This window comes from Prunus dulcis, chromosome 1, assembly GCF_902201215.1.
Source record: "Prunus dulcis chromosome 1, ALMONDv2, whole genome shotgun sequence".
In the NCBI taxonomy this organism is placed as follows: domain Eukaryota; kingdom Viridiplantae; phylum Streptophyta; class Magnoliopsida; order Rosales; family Rosaceae; genus Prunus; species Prunus dulcis.
This window is the reverse complement of record NC_047650.1, coordinates 21,409,441-21,427,285: the sequence shown is the minus strand read 5'-3', so window position 1 is coordinate 21,427,285 and position 17,845 is coordinate 21,409,441. Positions and strand designations below refer to the sequence as shown.

The following is a 17,845-nucleotide window of genomic DNA, read 5'->3' as shown; positions in this document are numbered from 1 at the left end:
TTTCTTGCGTCAAACCCAAGAGTCAAAAGCATTCAACAATTTCTTGACCCAAAAAATAAAGAAAAACATTCAAGAATTCACAGTAGTTGATATCTTAAGCATCCAAAATCTCCATTATCAGCCCCTGGAATTTATACCAACTACCATTTTAATCATGTTGAAATGGATGTTTTCCTGCCGTTCGATAAAGAGAGAAAAAAACTTGAAATTGATGCTTCAACCTCCCAAGTCCCGACTATATGCCATAGTTGAAAACAACTCATTTAATTATAAATAATAATAAAAACGTGAGTTATAAAAGGAACAACGACGCCAAGAAATATGAACAAATTAAAATGAAAGTGGTGACTCGTACCCCATTCTAAGTTGTTAGCCTTGTGTTACAATCAAAGATCAACAGATCTCGAATTCGAACAATATTGTTGCCTCTCTGCCACAATCTAAAGAAAAGTTATGATCGAAGGTTTTCTAAGAACTTGTTAACTTTGTGGTACAAGCAAAGGTCAGGTATTGAGTTCGATTGGCATCGAATCAGCGAAGAATAGCCGAAAGTGAAGTGAGACCTTACCAACTTTTTGCTTTAACAGGCTAATAAATTAAGGGTCCAAAGAAGATGCAGAGCCCAATATAGAATGATTCAACCTGTTAGCGGGCAAAAGAAAGGGCCCAGATCTACTTAAGCAAGAGCGACAGTTGCTTCCAGCAAAACGCGGTTATCATATATCATCCTCTTCTTCCTTTTTCGAACGACTTTTTATTTCCTCTTTCGTGTTCTCACGCACGCATATTTTCAATTTTTCTCAGTTTGACGCAACGTAGAAAAGTGAAGCAGAGACACAGAGGAAAGAAGAAGCAGTGGCCAGACCAACAGAGTCTCGTGCTTTTCTTCATTCTCTCCCACATTCCTCTCTCTCTCGCTCTCCGTTAACTCATTGTAAGTTCGCTCACATTTCTTTGATTCTTCCAAGCTCCGATCCTCGTTGAAGTGGCTGCAATTCCAACCAATTGCGCTTCCAATTGCCTGTCATTGTCTTCTTCACTCTGATTCCGATCTAATTCTGAGTTCCATTTCTCTGTATCAATATTTGGACGAAAAAGTCTTAACATTTTTTGTTTTTTGGTTGATTCACTGCTGCTGTTCTGATCACCCTTTTTGTCCGTTTCAATTTTGGCTTGTTTTGTTCGTATTTTCAAAGAACAGGTAGGCCAGAGGTTTTGTCACCGTGCGTTTGAGGCTTTTGTCAGCATTTGTTTATCAAAAGCAGCAGAATGAGTGGGGTGGGTGATTGCCCAAAAATTATTAAACCTCCCCACGTTCTATCTTGTACTCATTTTGTCTCTCATGGTCAAAAATTATCTGCCCATTATTTTTCTTTTGCATTTTATTTGTTGTTTATTGAAATTCATCACTGTGCATTGAATCTTATTATTAAAATAAATTCATAGAATAGAGTTGAGAATTTGAAAATGTTTTTTTCTTAGTCTTTCTTTGTTCCCCTTTTATCTGATTATGTGAAGTGTATCTATGTAAGAAGGTTTCATGGATGTAGAAGCATTGTAACTGGTCCTACCCATCAAGAGCTTTCCAGGCACTTCTCATAACAATGGTTCTGGGGATAAGAACAAAGAGCAGGAAGAGCACAGCTGTTCAGGTTGATTACCTTATCCATGTGCAGGAGATTAAACCATGGCCCTCATATAAGGCTTTGAGATCTGTACAGTCTGTGTTGCTTCAATGGGAAAATGGTGATCAAGTTTCTGGATCCTTTACTTGTAATGTTGGAGATGGGAAGATCGAATTCGGCGAGTCTTTCACCCTTCCAGTCACTTTGTACAGGGAGAAATCAAGAAAAAGCACTGTACGTGATACTTACCAGAAGAACAACTTGGAATTTTACTTGTATGAACCTCGAAAAGACAAGGCAGTGAAAGGTCAACTGTTGGCATCAGCCGTGATAAATCTTGCAGATTATGGTATCATCATAGAAACCAGAAATGTGAGCACTCCATTGAACTGGAAGAAAAGCTTTAAGAGTTCCGCTCAACCGGTTCTTTATGTTAATGTTCAGCCATGTGTTAAACCTAGCTCCAGCTTGTCATCAAAGGGCAGCTTGTCCAGAGAAGTGTCTCTGGAGAATGATGGAATTGAATCTGTTCCAGAGTCCATGAATGATGGCAAAGATGAGATTGCCTCATTTACTGATGATGATGAAGATGATGATGATGGTGTTTCCTCACATTCATCACATACTGTAACCTCCTCTGCTTTTGAGAAAACAGTCAGTTCATTACCTAGCAGCAGTGAAAAGGTATGTGGAGCTAATTTAATAAATTTTCCTTTTTAGATTAACTTCTTTGCTTTTCTGCTCTTATAATTTTGAAAATTCCGTGTGAAAGTCCTTACTCTGTGATTAGTGGTACAGAATATAATATATATATATATATATTTCTTTTTTTGTATGATTTCTCCAGTTTAAATATCCTTGCATCTAATTTATTATGTAGAATTAGGTTTATCGAATTTAATTTAATTGCAGATCCATGGCCGTACAATGAACAAACTACGTACCTTAACTTAAGATCTTCAAATACAATATCTGAGAATCCAAATCATCTGCTCATGAGTACTAGCATCATCATAATTTTCATACTCATTTGCATAGGTATGTCCAAAGAAAACTACATAATGATGTGGTTGCAATCATCCAGCCGGTTTACTTTAATATCTGGGCTACTTCTGCACCAATCAAATGGTGGACCATTATTGCAGATCATTTACTGCACTACAACAATTTCTGATACCATGATTGTGTTTGATCTGATGGGTTGCTTATCTTTGTCTAAGAGAATTCATTTGTGTATCTTCAGATTGCTTAACAGCCATATATAACTAATTGCAGAATGAATCAGAATCAACAACTGATAGCACTAGACGGCTTTATGGGGAGCCTGCCGTTGAGTCAATAGCAGCATCTGCAAGCACAGGGGCAACTCCAGTGGCTAAAGCATTCAAAAACCAAAATGGAAGTTCATCTCCATCATCGTCAATAGGCTCTTCCTCCATTCTGCTGAACCCTGCAAATGATCCTGCTTCTTTGCTTAACGTTCCAAGGGAGAGCTCAATGCCAACCCTGAAAAAATCTCTCACTCCCTCTGTTCAATCATCTTCTTCATCCTTTGGCCATCAAGAAAGCCATCAAAAATCTGGTAACCATAATATTAAGGACAACAGAATTCACAAAACTCTTTCTAACAGTAGTGCCAGAATGCATGAAAATTCTCAAATGGGTAATATTGTCAGTAACCATGCTACTGAAGGTGCATCCTCAAGCACGCCTATTCAGGAGGACACAGACTCAGTATTTGCAAGCAATGCAGATTTGCAAGCTAATCGAGAGGATGGTCATCTCCTAAATGTGAAAGAATATTCATTTGATGACAAATTAGCTTCTAGATTTTCACAAGACGCTACCAGAAAACAAGTCAGGTTAAAGAGTGAAACTTTTACAATCGGCAGGAATACTGTTGGAGTGCAGGGCAGTAAGGTTAAAAGTAATGAATTAAAGCATGTAAAGTCTTTGCAGTTACCTTTTGTCTCAGCTCAGAACAATAGACTTCCAAGCAATAATGAGTTTGTCGAGAAGTCAAAGGAAGCTGATATTCCTGAAGATGTTCATGTTTGTGGTATGATTAGTGGAACAAGTGAAAGAGAAGAAACAACAACCAGATTTTCTGATAGTAAAGTTGACTTGGAGTCCACAATTGAATTGCTTAAGGAAGAATTGAGAGAAGCTGCTGCTGTTGAGGTTGGCCTTTACTCAGTTGCCGCTGAGCATGGGAGCTCTGCAAATAAGATTCATGCTCCTGCTCGAAGGCTGTCTAGATTCTATTTTAATGCTTGCAAAACGAGCTCTCAAGCTAAGAAGGGAAACGCAGCAAGAGCTGCTATTACTGGATTGATTTTGGTGTCTAAAGCATGTGGAAATGATGTTCCAAGGTACTTGAAGCTAAATAAATGGAAGATCAATAATAGGCTATGCCTCATCGTAAAACTAATGATGTTCTAATATGCAAATCAGAGTAACCAGAATCCCTAGAAATAAGTGATTCAGATGATATTTGACTGTCTGTTTCGGGATACAAATGACACATGAAACGGATCAGGATGCACCATAAACTGATTGGCTACGAATAGTATCTTTGTCCCCATGGGCCATATATATTTTTCCTTTTTCTTTTTCCCTTAATGATCCAAATCATTTAATATGATGAGTTCTAAAAGGATGTTAAAATACTTCTCTTTTAGTTTGACAGTTTATTGTATGTGTTGTTGCCAATAAACAGGTTGACATTCTGGTTGTCGAATTCAATTGTGTTGAGAGGTATCATCAGCCAGAGCTTAGGGAAACCACAAATTTCTGCTCGACCCGGAACTAAAATTAATGCTGGGGGGCTTTTATCAGCAAAGAATGGGTTTCCTCTTCACAAGGAAGAGAATGATAGGACTCTTGAAAGTTTTGGTACTTGGGAAGATCCACAGATATTTATGGCCGCTTTGGAAAAGTTTGAAGGTTGGATCTTCTCCCGAATTGTTGAGTCTGTATGGTGGCAGGTAAATCCATATTGTTTTCAGTTTTCTTCATTATTGTCATCATCATCTTTTTTCATTCTTTCAATACGAGCTCTATCTACAGGAAGTTTAGATCTGAAAGTCCTTGCTATTCATATCTGATATTGTATCTTGTTTTCCATTCTCCAGAATATGACTCCATATATGCAGTCAGCAGCTGCCAAGGGCTCAAGCTCAAGGAAAACCTATGGAAGGAAGTATGGTTTGGGTGGTCATGAGCAGGGTAATTTTTCTATGGAGCTGTGGAAAAAGGCTTTCAAAGATGCCTGTGAAAGGCTTTGTCCTGCAAGAGCTGGTGGACATGAGTGTGGTTGCTTGCCTCTGCTGGCTCGTTTGGTATGTTTATGCATTACCATCCCTTCCTCAATGTGCACGTTGAGCTTTTCACTTCACCTGGAAACCCCTAAAGGTTAACATAAGAATATTGGAGCTCAACACTCGGTGCACATGCTATAGGCAGCCCGAGCTATATCACCAATGTTTGAATGAAAACATATCTTGTGTTTTATTTTATGTGTCCAACTTCCAGTAGATTCCAATACTACATTAGAGTGAGCTTTTACTATTTCAGCATGTTTCCATATGTCATTTAAAGATCTGTCACATGATTTTGCTACTTATGTCAATATTTATGCATACTTGTAAATGCATGGTTTTTCAGGTAATGGAGCGGTTAGTGGATAGATTGGATGTGGCTATGTTCAATGCTATTCTTCGTGAAAATGCTGAAGAGATGCCCACAGATCCTGTGTCTGACCCCATAAGTGATTCCAAGGTTCTCCCTATTCCAGCTGGAAAGTCAAGCTTTGGGGCTGGTGCACAGCTAAAAAACGCGGTAAGTGTGACACCTAACCGTGTGAGGTAATTAGTCACAATTTTTTTTTTCGGCCAGTAAATAGTCACGTATTCTTTTATATATGAATAACTAGTAGTCTTGCATTCATTGATGAAAGGACTCTGCTTGTCTTCATATCCCCAGATTGGAAGCTGGTCCCGATGGCTTACTGATCTATTTGGTATAGATGATAGTGATGCTCCTGATGATGATACTGAACTCAGTGATCAAAAGCGACTAAACTGCGATACATCCTTTAAAGCTTTCCGTCTTCTTAATGCTTTGAGTGATCTGATGATGCTTCCATTTGACATGCTTTCAGATAAATCCACCAGAAAAGAAGTAAGCACTGGGTTTGTATACACCCCCACCCCCACCCCACCCCCACCCCAACCCCAAAAGTTAAAATAAATAAATAAACTGAGTTTATAATAACTCCCTGCCATTTTGTAATGATCACTGTTTCATTTATTATCTGCAGGTATGCCCTACATTTGGTGCACCACTGATCAAGAGGGTTCTTTACAATTTTGTTTCAGACGAGTTTTGCCCAGACCCAATTCCCGAAGCAGTTTTTGAGGCTCTTGATTATGAGGTAACCTAGAGGCCCTCTACTATCTCTGAAAAAAACTTTTCAGCTTTTATACTGCACTGCATTCCTGTTTGAATGGTGTAAGACTGATTTGCTCTGATTTAATTGTTTTATTACTTTAACTGGCAATTCTCTGGAAACAAGAATCATGGAACTCGGGGTGGAAGCCCTCGTCTTTGTGGGTTTCAATTTGCATTAATCTATTTCGCTTTTTATTTATTCAGGAGAATTTAGAAGCTGAAATAGAGTCTGCTTCAAGTTTCCCATGTGCTGCAAATCCTACAGTCTATTCACCACCTCCAGCTGCTTCACTAATAGGCATTATAGGAGAGGTGGGAAGTCCAACTCTCTTGAGGAGTGGGTCATCGGTGGTTAAGAAATCATACACTAGTGATGATGAGCTTGATGAGTTGGATTCACCGATGACTGCAATCATCATAGACAATTCCCCGGTTTCTCCCAGCTCATTGACAGCCAACTCAGTGCTGAAGTCGAAGGGTGGTCGAAAAGTTGTCAGATATCAACTCCTCCGTGAAGTTTGGAAGGATAGTGAATGATCTTCTCTTTCGTGTATGCATTTGGCGTACTTGGGGTGGGTTGTTCAGTGGTCTCTTTACTTTTCACTCTTGTACAGATATGAGTTTGTTGTATACAACCATATGAATGTTAGGGAAGTTTGTTCCAGAGGCATGGAGGCCTATTAATGTTTGAATAATGATACTTGTAGAGGGAATTTTTTTGTTTAATGGGAAGCCTTAATTTTATGTTTATGCATCCACCTAATCTAAACTGGGCAGATGCTATAAACAAAGCGTGAGACACAAAATTTTTGAGGATCTTGTTTTCAGATAGTGCCCATTTCTCGAAACAGTAGCTACTATAAGCAAAGAACAGGAATACAATTCGAGATGCTGAATATGACTACAGAGGCTACAGCCCAATGCATCTCTGTTCATCTCTGTTTGTACCTGCAAATAGCCACAGGGAAAAGTTATGGGACACCAAGCTATTATTCCATAAATACATTAGTCTGTTCATCAATTCAGGGAAATCTTTGGAATTTAGAGATATTAAGAGGCTAAAACAAGAACTATGAATGACGCCAAAAGATGAGAAGGAAACCACACACAACTAGGACATATTTTGCCAGGAAACAGAGTAGGGAACCGAGAAATCTTACAACTTGGACTCTGCACCAGTAGCCGAACCGCGCATTGTATCGTAGTGTCCATAACCATGATAAAGTACACGGATAGGGTTATCCTTACCGTACTCTTGACCATATTCAGCTATGATTTTCAGGCTACCAGAATCGTTGTCCCGCATATAAACTGTAATCGGCATCCTAGCAATGGAAAGTTATATAATAAGATAAACCTTTTGATCATTGGCAGTCTAAGTGCTTCTAAATCTTAAGCAACATAAATATATAACCCTAACCACAAAAGGAAGATGTTAAGATCAGAGGATTACTTTAGGACATGTGAGGACATAAGCAACTCAGGTTCGCCTCCCCAAATGTGCGGTTGTCGCATCTGTACAACATACGTTTCAAAATCATCTTCAAGAAACCTGCCAAAGAATTAAAAATATAAGTAGTTGATTGGAAAATGAGTATAAGAAGCACAATCTGTCTCTTAGTTAGGTGCCTATTCTACCAACTATATATAAAACAGGGATCCTTCAGAAGTTTACCATTCGGTGTCTGCCCTCCTTTTAATGAACTCATCTGCTACCTGTTCATACACATAATGTTTTACGTAGGAAATCCTCTGACTAAATAAAAGGAAACAATTTTTTTTGGAAAGAGTAAAAGAAAAAGGAACAATTGACACAAAAAAGTACAGGGTTATTTTAAGAGAAATTTTTAATACAAGTGGTATAAAATTGAGTTCATTTTGTACTTTCGCTCTAAGCTCATCTGCAAGTTCTCTCTGAAGAGCGTCGCTTGGAGATGGCTTCCCTGCTCTTAGACAAGCACCGTGAACCACAGACCGGAACAAACATCTTCCATCTCCAGGTATGCCTGTACAAAGCAAGCATCAAGTAATTCAGTCGGTTTATAAGATCCCAAAAATTACATCCCAAAAAAAGAAAGAAATTTTTTTAAAAGAACCACAAAAAAGGCCCTTAGAAAGTTCTGAAATGCCATCAGTTTGAAACTTAAAAGTAGGTGATATCACAAACACACATTTGCAAATAGTATTACGGCATCAAGAATAAAATTACAAAATTGTATAACAAAAGGAGAAAAAGAAGAAAAAAGAAATAACAAACCAACCTTGGTTGTAATCCATATTATTCCATAATAATGATGAACAACAGATGGAGGGAAACTTGAATTAAATCAAAGAGAAACAAAAAGCATGAAGAAAAGCATATAAGATGGCCCAAGGCATTCATCCAAGTACTGATTAAGCTAGGAATAACCACAAACCTTTATTCTTAACTTAAGAAAAACAAACAAAACAAACTTCTGTAAAAAAAAAATAAAAAAAAACAAATAAATTTGTTACCAAGCAGAGTTTCCCGTTTCGGCATCGGTTGAATTCAGAAGCAAGCAGTTGAGAGAATGAGAAAAAAACACACAACTTGCTTGAAATACTCTCTAATGCCACTTATGAAAGAACAAAATGATGTACCTGCTTCTTGATTTTGATGTGCAATTGAATTTTCACCGTTGAACACAAGTGATGAAGACAACACCACCTCCCCAGTCCACAGCTTTTGCTTTCAACCATCAAAGGAATCGAATTGGATACTTTGCTTTAATAAGTTTAAAAGTTTCAACCACCAACGGCTAGGATCCGTTACGCGCGCCCTATATCAAAGCTCGCCGTGCTTGCTAATCTTCGGACGGTGCTTACGTAACTAACACGTGTCGGCAACCCAGAGTACTCTCCCTCTGAATTCATTAGGACCCGTCCATTTCCGACTGGCAGTGCGCCGAAAAAGAAACTGCGCCCTTCCAAACATTTTTTTGGATTTTACTATTATCAGGTGCCATCAAATTTAGAGCTCGACACTTCTCTTTGATATAAATATGAGACCAAATCCTTGACCACTTTTTCAAGATTATGGATTCCCGGGTATCCTTGGCGTCCCAGGTTCACACAATTTCTCTTCTCACCAATTTTTTTAGACTTTGTATTTTATGTTGTTGATATAAGCGATAGTCTTTATTACTTTAAATTAATCTAAATTTTGTAATTTTCAGCACATTTGGTTTTGAATTTCATGTCATGTTTTTTTCTCTGAATAAATAAATTTCTCAGGAATCAAAAATTGGAATCAAAATGATCAATGCAAGACGGCGCCCGTTGCACACATGTGCGGTTTCAATCTTAGTGATATCTCACAGAGCCTTCACCATAGCCCAAGGTTTCAATGGACCCTTAGGCTTCATAGTAAAATTTGCAGCCAGAGTGGCTACATTGGGCGGACCCTTGGCCTATGCCTTACAATACCAATGGATCACCATGGCAATCCTCTCCTTTATCGACAATCGAATTTTAGCCCTTGAAGACATGATCGAGAGATTCTACCCGCCATCCCACATTGTGTTTAACAAGATCGACGATCTGGTCAGGGTCACCGAAACCCTACCCGGAAAATTCGATAATGTCATCAGCAAAATCCCCGCTTGCGTCAGCCATGTTTCGTTTTTGGATTGGACATTGGTTCGTGCTATTTCATTGCTGAATTTTGTGGTGGCTACATTATTGAGTTATTGGAGAATGTCAAAGGGTACAAAGGAGAAGGAGATTAAGGTTGATACAAGCAGCAAAGTTGAACGCAACAATGAACCGGGTTTTGTTCATGAAGCAGACGGCCCTAAAGAACCCTTAACCCCAAGTAATAATAATGAATGTGCAGGTGGTGATCAGATTGATAAGGGTAATATTATGTCTCCTCGTCACGTAGGTGTTACCAAGGGTGCTACTTACAAGGAAGTACTTTTACAGAAGGCAACAAATAAGGCAGGGGTTGAAAAAAAAGAAGAGAAAAATATTAATAACAAGGAAGAAGTGGAGAGCTCAATTGCTGATGATGATGATGAAAGTGAAACCAATTCTAAGGATGATGGGCTCCTAGAATTGTTCGAATCGGCATGGCTTATGACCTCGCCCGGAAGAAACGCAAGTAGAAACTACACGCCGCGCTCTCTTTCATTCACTTATTAACAAAACTATAGCAAACAATTCACCACTCTTTTTCATGAATAACACATTTTATAAAAAGAAAACTTCAACAAAATATGCTATTATGGGAGGAGGGCATTTATACATTTTTGCTAGTTTTGTTAATGAAAAGACAATAAATGTATAATGTTTTAGAACTTGGTGAATTTGTAAATACAAAAATGGCAGTGTGGTTTGGGCGCAGCCAAAATGTAATTGTGTATATAAACCTTGGAAGTGAGTAGGATTTGCTTGTTTTAAGTAGAGAATTGAATCAGTTGGTTCTGTAATCTTTACTGAGAAATATTGGTGTGATTTGTGGACCATTGACTTACTTTCCCTTCATGTCAAGAATTCCTATTATAATTGTAATTGATTTACTTTAATTCATGATTTCCTACTGTAAATAGAAATATGAATTTATTATTTACTTGCTCATTAAAATTCCGTTGTATTTTAAATATGACCTCCTACAAGAAGAAGAATATATAAAAAATTCCCACAAATAAATATTCTCATATTAGGTTTCATATTTTAACATGGTATCAGAGCGACGATCTTAGAATTGCTTACTCTAATTTCAAACCCTCGCCGCCGCTATGGGGGTTGATGATTTTTTTCAACCCTCATGGAGGTAGCACCACATACTCTTTCTCTCATTCTTAACCAACCATAGCCGAATTGAGTGTCCAGGTGGCTCAGCTCCTACAGATGTAGACTTTGACCTTGAACCCAATCCTGAATCATGATCCTATTTTGATGACACCGAACCCAATCTTGAATTAGGATCCTATTTTGAAGACCCCGACTACGACAACGACGACCTCGACCCCTACTCCGATGACGACCCCAACCCCTAATTTGTCGCTAATTCAGACCCATATCCCGACTTCGATTCTGACTCACGCCCCGACTCAGGCTCAGATCTCGATCCGGATTCCTTCTAAACCCGTATCCTATACATCTTCCGCTGCACAGATTATGACTTCTAGACTAACGACCCCGACACATGGACGAGATTGCAAATATTGTGGTGATCCAAGACACACTCGTGAGACTTGTTTTAAATTGCATGGCTACCCCAAAATGGTGGACTACTTTCAAAGATCGAACACAACGCGATACGACCAGTAATGAGACTGGTTATGGATTCCATACTTCTGATAAGAGTGATTCCATGAGCTAGATAATTGATTCTGGTGCAATTGATCATATGACGTTTGATCCTGATGATTTTCTGAATACTGCACAACCCCGACGAACTTGTATTGCTAACGCCAATGGAGTTACTTATCCTATGACAGGAGCTGGCACTGTTGCATTCTCATCCTTTCTCTCACTGTCTAATACTTTACTTATTCCATCCTTATCCAATAAATTGATGTTTGTTAGTCAGCTTACTGAATAATTGAATTGTTGTGTATTCATTTACCCGAGTTTTTGTTTGCTTCAAAATATCACAATAAGGAGATTCTTGGTCGTGGTACTAAGAGAGAAGGGATATATCAAGCAGATAACTTCAGTCCCGGCATGGCTAACAGTGTGACGCATCCCTTTGATAGTAAACAAAAGCAAATCTTGTTGTGGCATTGTCGATTGGGACATCCGTCTTTTAGTTATATGAAGCATCTTATACCAAAATTATTCTCAGGTTTCAAGGACTCTGACTTCACATGTGACACTTGTATTTTGGCCAAGAGTCACCATGTTCCCTATCCGTTGAGTACGAACAAGTGTACTACTCCGTTTACGTTAATTCACTCTGATGTTTGGGGACCTTCACCTATCACTGCTCATTTTGGCGTTCGGTGGTTTGTCACATTCATAGATGATTGTACACAGATGATAGCTTTATTTGCTGAAGAATAAAAACGAAGTGTTTTTTCGTTTTCAGTTCTTCCACAAACAAATGAAAACTCAGTTCAATGCTCAAATACAGATTCTTCGCTTAGACAATGATGGAGAATTTGTCAATCATGACTTTTAGGCTTACTTCCAACAACATGAAATTATCCATGAGACGACTTGTCCTCAGACACCACAACAAAATGGTGTTGCTGAATGAAAGAATCGACATCTTCTTGAAATCGCCCAAGCACTTCTGATTGATGCTCATGTTCCTTGCCATCATTGGGATGATGCTATTGTCACTGTAGTTCACATGATTATCTTTATGACTTCTAGTGTATTGAACTTTAAAACTCTCTTACAAGTGCTTGTGCAACACGGCCCCCCTGCTCTCTGTTTTAGTACTCAATACCCCAAATCTTTGCCTTTGCTCATCTTCACAAAAATCAACATAACAAATTTGATCCCTGTGCGCTTTGTTGTGTTTTTGTGGGTTATGCCACTCATCAGAAAGACTACCGATGTTACCACCCTCCTATCCGAAGTACCTATGTCACTTTGGATGTGACCTTTCTGGAATATGAGATGTTCTTTCATGACCCATCATCCAATTCTGGAGCACGAGATAGCTATCTGCTGAAAAGTGATCAATCCCCCATTCACAGTGATCCGCCTGATACGCCTGATCCATGAGAAGATGTTTCTAATCTGAGTACCACAACTACAGACAATACAGAACAACGAGTTGAAGACCTCCCTTCTAACTCAACAGTACCAATGGACCAATCTCTTGAGAATATCCTTGAGGTAACTTATATATAAATATAAATATAAATTATTTTATATAATAAATATAAATCATAAATAAAACAACACTTTGCTTACCTATTGTGCTATGTCTGAGATAAGGAGCAAAAGGCTAGACGGAAGACCTCTAATCTACTAATCAGTCTAGCTGGCATCCTAAGCGATTTAGCCGCCAACCGTAGCAGCACTGTCAGCTAAAATTTGTTACTCCTACTACACTTGTGAATTTAGAGGATAAATCTATTAGATACCAATTACCTTTCAGGAAAAATCGTGGGAAGCTACCAAACTGTTATTCACCTGATATTGGCAAGACATCAAAGTATCCAATTGCGCATCATGTATCCACTAAGAAGTTGTCTGAACCACTCAAGGCCTTTGTGCATCAGTTGTCTGCTATTCATATCCCAACCAAGGTTGCTGAAGCATTGAAAGATCCTAAGTGGGTTCAAGCTATAAAGGAAGAGATGAAAGCTCTTGAGAAGAATCAAACTTGGACACATGAAACTTTAGCACAAGAAAAAAAGACTATCGGATGTAGATGGGTGTTTACCATAAAACACAACGTTGATGGATCTATCGAGAAATAGAAGGCAAGACTTGTTGCGAAAGGGTACATATAGACTTATGGTGTAGATTATGAAGAAATTTTTTGCACCATTTGCAAAATTGAACACAGTCAGAGTCTTGCTATCCCTCACAACTAATTTGGACTGGCCACTACACCAGTTTGATGTAAAGAATGCTTTCTTACATGGAGAACTCACGGAAGAGGTGTATATGGACATTCCTCATGGATATAATACTACTCAGACTAGAACAGTATGCAAATTACGCAAGGCATTGTATGGATTGAAACAGTCACCACATGCATGGTTTGGATGGTTCCCCATGGCAATGAAGAACAATGGTTTCCGACAGAGTAACTCAGATCATACTCTATTCTTGAAACATCAGAAAGGGAAGGTAACAGCTTTAATAATTTATGTTGACGACATGATTATTACTGGGAATGATAAACATGAAATAGCTCAGCTACAAGACTATTTGGCTATTGGATTTGAGATGAAGAATCTAGGTGGACTCAAATATTTCTTGGGGATTGAGGTGGCCCGATCACAACAAGGCATATTTCTCTCTCGATGAAAATATGTCTTGGACTTGTTGATAGACACATGAATGCTAGATTGCAAACTTGTAGACACTCCTATTGTTTAGAATTATCATATTGGAAAATACCCGGATCAAGTTCCAACTAACAAAGAAAGATATCAAAGGTTAGTGGGACGATTGATCTAGTTGTCTCATACTCGGCCTGACATTGCTTATGCGGTAAGCCTCATCAGTCAATTTATGCATTCTCCGAGTGAAGACCACATGAATGCAGTTCTTCGGATACTTAGATATTTGAAGTCTGCACCCGGAAAAGGACTTATGTTCTAAAAATATGGTCATCTGAATATTGATGGTTACACAGATGCAGATTGGGCAGGAGGTATAACATATTGAAAATCCACATCCGGTTACTTTACATTCGTGGGAGGTAATTTGGTTACATAGAGGAGCAAGAAACAGAAGGTGGTTGCCTTATCTAGTGCAGAAGCTGAGTTTAGAGGTATGACCAAAGAAATTTGCGAACTCATTTGGTTAAAGAGGTTGCTTACTAAACTTGGGTATAGACCTACATCTGTAATGAATCTCTTTTGTGACAACAAGGCTGCAATAGCTATTGCACAGAATCCAGTTCAACATGATCGCACAACATGTTGAGGTAGATCAACACTATATCAAATAAAAGCTTGAAGCTAAAGTGATTCAGTTTCCTTTCGTAAAGTTGGAGGATCAATTGGCAGATATTTTGACAAAGGCGATTTCCAGTAAAACATTGCACAATTCATTAGATCAGTTGGGTATTGACGACATCTATGCACAACGTGAGGAGGAGTGTTGGCGTGACTTGTGGACCACTGACTTACTTTCCTTTCACACCAAGAATTCTTATTATAATTGTAATTGATTTACTTTAATTTTTGATTTCCTACTGTAAATAGAAATATGAATTTATTATTTACTTGCCCATTAAAGTTCCGTTGTATTATAAATATGACCTCATACAAAGAGAAGAATACACAAAAAATTCCCACAAACAAATATTCTCATATTATGTTTCATATTTTAGCAAGAAATGCAATGGTTGGAATTGTTCTTCGCTCAATTTTATTGTTGGAAAGGTTTCACTGTTATAATCTCTGGTTGGTACGAAAGCGAAAAATTTGAAGTTTTTCAAATAAAGAGAGAGTTTGATTTCTCAGTTGCCTTAAGCGACTGTGAACAGCAAAAAACTCTTTGATTAACAAATGGATCTTACTTTGTTGTTTGCTTCCATTATTTTCTTCTCCCATATGTCATCTCGACCCACCTAAAACTATTAATTATTGCCAATAATTTTCTTCTTTCAAACAAATGGTTCATTATTGGCAATAATTTTATTGTTTAAAATCAGATTGGGTTTTGTAATCTATTATAATAAAATGAATATGCTCTACACGAGAAAGAAAACCTGAAACTAGAAGTTAAACAACGTTGAGGTAAACAAAATCTATTCCAGATGAGCAGAAGAAAAAATGGACAACTGAAAGTTAAATATGCAATTTTTATTCCATGGCAAGAAAAATGGACACAACCTATTTGGAGGAACTTGTGAGAGTATCCATGGCATGAATAGTTTTTATTCCATGGCATGAATAGTTTTCATTCAATTTCACAACATATTAACTTAGGTAAAAACAAATAGCTAGTAGGATATTTTATGGCACGGCCATGGCAGCAGCTCTCAGAGGCTGAGCCATTTGCAAAGTGATGCCAAACTTCTCTTCCATGTTCATGTTTTCTGGTACAACTCCATCTTCAAGCTTCCAATTATGGAACGAGTTAAGAAGTGAACCCAACATCAAGTTCAACATTCTCATTGCCAAGGGCAAGCCAGGACATATTCTCCTCCCACCACCAAACGGGATAATCTCAAAGCTTCCGCCAGTGACATCCATATCGAATCCCAAGAACCTCTCTGGGATAAATGAGGCTGGGTTGTCCCAAATGCCAGGGTCTCTGCCTATGGCCCATGCATTGACCAACACTTGTGCACCCTTGGGTACAAAATACCCGCAGATTTCCAGGTCTGCTTCGGCTTTGCGGGGGAGAAGAAATGGAAGAGCTGGGTGCAACCGAAATGTCTCTTTGATTATTGCTTGTAAGTAAGGAAGTCGAGCAATGTCTGTTTCCTCAACTGGTTTCCCTTTCCCAATGACTTGTTCTAGCTCCTCTTGAGCTTTTGACAGTTTTTCAGGGTTGCATAGTAGCTCAGCCATTGCCCATTCCAATGTGGCTGAGGTTGTTTCTGTGGCCGCAACAAATAAATCCTATATTATTCACCAAATGGTTGATTACTTAGTCAGAAAATTAATCGGAGCTAGCATATATGTATAATAATGAACTAATAAAATTACGTATACCATCTCAACCGTCTACGTAGTAAATTCGTTCTTTAAGTCAGTTTAGATGGTATAAACAAAAACAAAAACAACCTTAATAATCACAAAAAGATACACTCTAATTAGCAATTAGTATGTGTAGGAAAGCTATATCCATAACTAACCAGAAACAAATGATGAGTTTCAGGAATGTCCATATCCTCATTTTTCTCTTCACTCATGTTTATAAGAGTATCCAACATATCATTGGCTGTGACATAATCATGTGATTTTCTTGTTTCCAACCTTTGGAAGATCAAGCTGTCAAAGAGGTCAATCATCTTCCGGAAGTGCTTGGTCAAACGGCGTCGTATCCCCATGGGATCAATCTTCTTAAGCACAGGAAAATAGTCAGCCAAGTTTGGTTTCCCGACCTCTTCCATGATACCCCACACCAACTCCTTGAACTCTCTAGCCGTCCCACTTTTTGGGTCCGCTAGATCCACAGAGAAGACAGTACGTGACAGCAAATTGAGGGTAGTTATGAAAGCAGCCCTTCCAACTTCAACTGCCTTACCTTTTACCACGCTTTCGCTGACATCAGCTATGAGCTCTTGCACTTTTAGGTGACGGTTGGCTTGGTTGGCGTTGAGAACTTTGGTGGCGAACAATTGGGAGTTGCATATTCTGCGAAGGTTTCTCCATTTAGCTGAAACAGGTATGAAGGGCATGCCGTGCTTGGCATGGCTGCAGGCTTGGAGTGCATCTGCGTTCGTTCGGTTGCAAAAGAATCGGTCATAGGTTCGGAGGACTTGTTTGGCGACGATGGATGAAGAAACTACAACTGTTGTTAGTTGGCCGAGTTGTAAAGTCATAATGGGGCCATAGCGTTTTGAAAGCTTGGTTAGTGAGATGTGGGGTTTGTTTCCAAGCTCTAGGAGATTTCCAATCAAAGGAAATGGCTTTGGTCCAGGTGGAAGGTTTGTGGGAATTTTTCTTGCAAATGAATTTTGGAGGGCTTGGATTACGATCCAGGCAACCATTAGACATAATAGTACACAACTCAAGAAATCCATCTCTCTCTTTCTTCTTCCAGCCGTTAATTTTTGGCACAATTGTTTAGAGGACATGAGCATTTTTTTCACTTCTGATATATATCCTACATGCTAGGAGATAAACACGAAAGAGAAAAACTTAGGTGGGGACTTTCCTACCATGTGGCAAAATAGACAGTACTAATATATTTCTCTTTTCTTAAAAAAATAAATAAATAAATAAAGGGAGGAATACTTCAACTTGCGGAGAAGCCAGGGGGCGGGCTGGGGGCGTTTTGAGCTCAAATCATGTTTTCAGCAGCAAAGGCTTGTCTGGGCAGGAGGTGGGGGCCACGAGCCTGGGCTGGCCCGAGGGGGAGTTCAGCCCGAGCGCGAGCTCGAGTTTTGGGTTGATGTCATTGCTGACGCCAGGCTGGCGTTAGCCCAC

The 17,845-nt window shown here is 38.8% G+C and overlaps 4 protein-coding genes across 10 annotated transcripts; 2 read left to right on the top strand and 2 right to left on the bottom strand.

The window, feature by feature from the left end:
• The first annotated feature begins 351 nt into the window (after positions 1-351).
• Positions 352-6,822, top strand: LOC117622131. Of its 6 annotated transcripts, XM_034352714.1 has the most exons (11): positions 352-712; positions 805-934; positions 1,202-1,278; positions 1,536-2,309; positions 2,901-3,997; positions 4,345-4,612; positions 4,760-4,966; positions 5,292-5,465; positions 5,610-5,807; positions 5,947-6,060; positions 6,282-6,822. In XM_034352714.1, the coding sequence occupies exons 4-11, from the start codon at positions 1,605-1,607 to the stop codon at positions 6,612-6,614; spliced, it is 3,096 nt and encodes a 1,031-aa protein (XP_034208605.1). In that variant the 5' UTR covers positions 352-712; positions 805-934; positions 1,202-1,278; positions 1,536-1,604; the 3' UTR covers positions 6,615-6,822. The 6 variants fall into 6 exon arrangements, with proteins under 6 accessions (XP_034208605.1, XP_034208579.1, XP_034208613.1 ...); XM_034352688.1 differs by having other exon boundaries at positions 352-502; positions 588-712; positions 805-2,309; XM_034352722.1 differs by lacking the exon at positions 1,202-1,278.
• An 88-nt stretch (positions 6,823-6,910) lies between these two features.
• On the bottom strand, positions 6,911-8,807 carry LOC117622170 (OVARIAN TUMOR DOMAIN-containing deubiquitinating enzyme 4-like). 2 transcript variants are annotated; one of them, XM_034352753.1, is made up of 6 exons: positions 8,574-8,677; positions 7,962-8,083; positions 7,753-7,793; positions 7,531-7,629; positions 7,238-7,402; positions 6,911-7,025 (listed from the first exon to the last, which is right to left on the bottom strand). In XM_034352753.1, the coding sequence occupies exons 1-6, from the start codon at positions 8,596-8,598 to the stop codon at positions 7,010-7,012; spliced, it is 468 nt and encodes a 155-aa protein (XP_034208644.1). In that variant the 5' UTR covers positions 8,599-8,677; the 3' UTR covers positions 6,911-7,009. The 2 variants fall into 2 exon arrangements, 1 of the variants encoding a protein (XP_034208644.1); XR_004584959.1 differs by lacking the exon at positions 8,574-8,677 and adding an exon at positions 8,700-8,807 and having other exon boundaries at positions 6,990-7,025.
• Positions 8,808-9,088: 281 nt separating this feature from the next.
• On the top strand, positions 9,089-10,564 carry LOC117622162. Its single transcript, XM_034352740.1, has 2 exons — positions 9,089-9,164; positions 9,333-10,564. Exons 1-2 carry the CDS (start codon positions 9,135-9,137, stop codon positions 10,239-10,241), a joined length of 939 nt encoding a protein of 312 aa, XP_034208631.1. The 5' UTR covers positions 9,089-9,134; the 3' UTR covers positions 10,242-10,564.
• Positions 10,565-15,700: 5,136 nt separating this feature from the next.
• LOC117616324 (geraniol 8-hydroxylase-like) lies at positions 15,701-17,442 on the bottom strand. Its single transcript, XM_034345600.1, has 2 exons — positions 16,549-17,442; positions 15,701-16,312 (listed from the first exon to the last, which is right to left on the bottom strand). Exons 1-2 carry the CDS (start codon positions 17,437-17,439, stop codon positions 15,701-15,703), a joined length of 1,503 nt encoding a protein of 500 aa, XP_034201491.1. The 5' UTR covers positions 17,440-17,442.
• Between the last annotated feature and the right edge of the window lie 403 nt (positions 17,443-17,845).